General features: G+C 38.4%; 1 protein-coding gene across 1 annotated transcript in view; it reads right to left on the bottom strand.

Annotated features, from left to right (window-relative positions):
• pals2b (protein associated with LIN7 2, MAGUK p55 family member b) overlaps positions 1 to 2,861 on the bottom strand; it is a 23,848-nt gene that overhangs the window by 10,513 nt on the left and 10,474 nt on the right. The window contains exon 3 of the mRNA XM_014011246.1: positions 601 to 698. Within this exon, the coding sequence (XP_013866700.1) occupies positions 601 to 698 (98 nt within the window). The remainder of the gene's footprint in view (positions 1 to 600; positions 699 to 2,861) is intronic.

Raw genomic sequence — 2,861 nt, 5'->3', positions numbered from 1 at the left:
GATCTTTATTTTTCTAATTTCAAAATATTTTTTCCAGTTTTAAATCCCTAAAGTTCAAATCCCTTTTTCAGCTCCAAATCTTTATTTTTATAGTTTCAAATCCTTTTCTTTTAGTTTCAAATAATTATTTTCCTTTTCAATTTATTTTTCTGTTTCAAGCTCTTTTTTTTGGTTTCAAAATTTTACTTTCCGTTTCAAAGAAAACCTTTTTTTGAATCAACTTTATGGCCCTAATTTAGCTCCTTAGGGATGGTGACTATTGCTGGATTGAAGCAAATAAACCACTGTATCCCATGAGCTGCAGTGGAAGAAAAATAACCTCTTATTTCCACAACTTTCAGCCCTGAAGGGAACAATTRCACGGTGGAAAATGACAAAAACCTGTCTGGAAGAGGTCATTGGATAATTTTACGTTTGCACCAACTCCTCTCCACTCTCCTGCACGTGTTGATCGAAGCCTTGCTGTGATTAAGCACCTCAGCTCTAAGCTAACCGTTCTGCCCACTGCTGCTCTCCCTGAGCAACGTATGTGTGTGTGTATGTGTGTGTGTGTGTGTGTGTGTGTGTGTGTGTGTGCGCTACCACAGCAGGGACGCGTACAATGGGACTTTCCATGATTCCACGCAGGAAAAGCAGGTCGATGTCTTTGGCGCCTGCGGAGGTGGGCGGCTCACTGGCGTTCTCCACCTGCTGCATGGCTGCAAACACAAACACAAGGACACACACAGAAACAACAAGGAACGTCATCTAAAATCAAAAAGAGAGTTTTCTTAAGGGCAGGAACAGACCACCAAAATCCCTTAGATGCTGTAACAACTTTCTTCTTCATAGTCAGGTTTACACAGTTTAAGCAAAGCTGGGAAAAAAGGTCTTAGCGGTGTAAAATCTGTGATCCTGTTAATACAAACAGATAGGAGGAGAGGTGTGGACTGTCGCTATGAGCCAGCCAGCGCTGTAACACCAGGGTCTCAAAGCCACTGTAAGCCCATTTAAGGCACTTCAAGCCCTTGGAACGTGTGTGAGTGTTTTAACGCATGTGTCAGTGTGTCATTAAACACTTATGTGGGTAATAAGTATCCTTAGTTCGCATTTTAACACAGTTAACTCACTATTATCATGCAGAAGTTTGCTCCACTAACCCACTATTACTCYTTTAACCCTGACTCATGCTTTGTGTCATCAAGCCGTACTCTCTATACTTCAGCACCCTCTTTAGAAAAATGTGCTAAATTACTGTCCTGAAAACACAAATTATGAGCTACTGCTGCTATATAATGTTTTGTTTATGCACTTCTAAACCATTTACTTACGTTTAATATAATTTTATTGAGAGAACTGTGCATGCTTGTGACGAAAATTCAATTTTTATTTTTTATTTTTTGTCAATAGCTGGTGACTTTATAAAATTCACTAGTCTAGAACTGATTCATTTAGGTTTTTTTATGAAAGTTAACGTGTTTGTGAAGAACACTAAATCAAACCGTAAATATTTATGAAGGACAAATAGGGGGTGGGAGTGAAAAACTCCATTGCAGACTGTTAAAAAAATTACATATTTACTGCGTGACAGCACAGGAACGCTAGTTTGAATTCCCACACACTATTATACTGTATGTATGAACATGAAATTTAACTCATGTGGGGACCACACACACACACACACACACACACACACACACACACACACACACACACAAAACCATTCAGAGTAAAGCTATAATTGCAGTAACAACCACACATAAAGCCATAAACAAGCTACAGCTTGACTACTGCACTTACTCCCACAGGGAGTCGTGCTACAAAATCTAAAAAAACAGCTCGAATTATTTTTCTGTGCTTTCAGACATTTACATTTAAATGTCCAATGAGTTGCTTTTGTATGAAAAAAATAAAAAGAGTATCTTCTAAACCTAAAGTCAGAGCAAAGGTACTTGAACTCATCTGGAACCAAACATACACACAGCGTTTTTTGTCGTTTTTTTTTTTTTTCTCCTGCTGGTGTGGGTTTTTCTGCTCTCTGTGCTGACCTTTCACCGCTCACTGAGATGACTGTGTCATCACGTCCTCAGCCACAGAAATGTTTGCTTYGTCCCACACAACACGTACACAAAACTCATCCCAAACAGAAAAAAAAATGCACAGCTGTAAAAGATTCAAAGATGAAACCTTCCTACAGCGTTTAACCACTGCAAGTTAACGCTATGATGCAAAGAAAGTAATCAAAAATGAGATTTAAGCAAATCAAATGTTCTTGTGTCTTATAYTGTAAATAATGCTACATAACTAAAGATATTTTATAAGGGGAAAAAACATTAATTTTGGGGAAATTAAGTTAGTTTTAACAGACAAGCTCCTTTGAGAAAGGTTTTAAAACCCCATTATCGAGGAAGTTAAACAGCTAGCTAAAGACAAACAGCTGAAAGGGCTAATAACTAGCATAATGAGCTTCCTAAATTAATAATCCACAGTAGTGGTTCTCAACCTGGGAGGTGGCAGAGAGCACAGGTGTGTGTGTGTACTGTTTTCTGCTACAGAGAAAGAACCATGTTAGGTTTTTACCAACAAAGTGAGGACATTTTTTGGGAAGTGAGGACATTTTCCCAGTCCTCATTTAATTTGCAGCTCTAATGCATTCTACTAGTTCGGTTTAGAGGTATGGTGTGAATTAAGTTTTGTTTAAGATTAGGTTTAGGAATAGACTGGTAATGGTTAGTTTTAGGGAAAATGTCTGGGTTAGGCATAATATAGTTACAAAAATAAATGGAAGACAATACAAAGTCCTCAGTTTGATGCAAGAACAAGGGTGGGTGGGTGTGTGTGTGTGTGTGTGTGTGTGTGTGTGTGTGTGTGTGTGTGTGTGT

This window comes from Austrofundulus limnaeus, unplaced genomic scaffold (genome assembly GCF_001266775.1).
Source record: "Austrofundulus limnaeus strain Quisiro unplaced genomic scaffold, Austrofundulus_limnaeus-1.0 Scaffold78, whole genome shotgun sequence".
Taxonomy (NCBI): domain Eukaryota; kingdom Metazoa; phylum Chordata; class Actinopteri; order Cyprinodontiformes; family Rivulidae; genus Austrofundulus; species Austrofundulus limnaeus.
The sequence above is the reverse complement of the archived record's forward strand: the minus strand, read 5'-3'. Positions and strand labels throughout refer to the sequence as shown.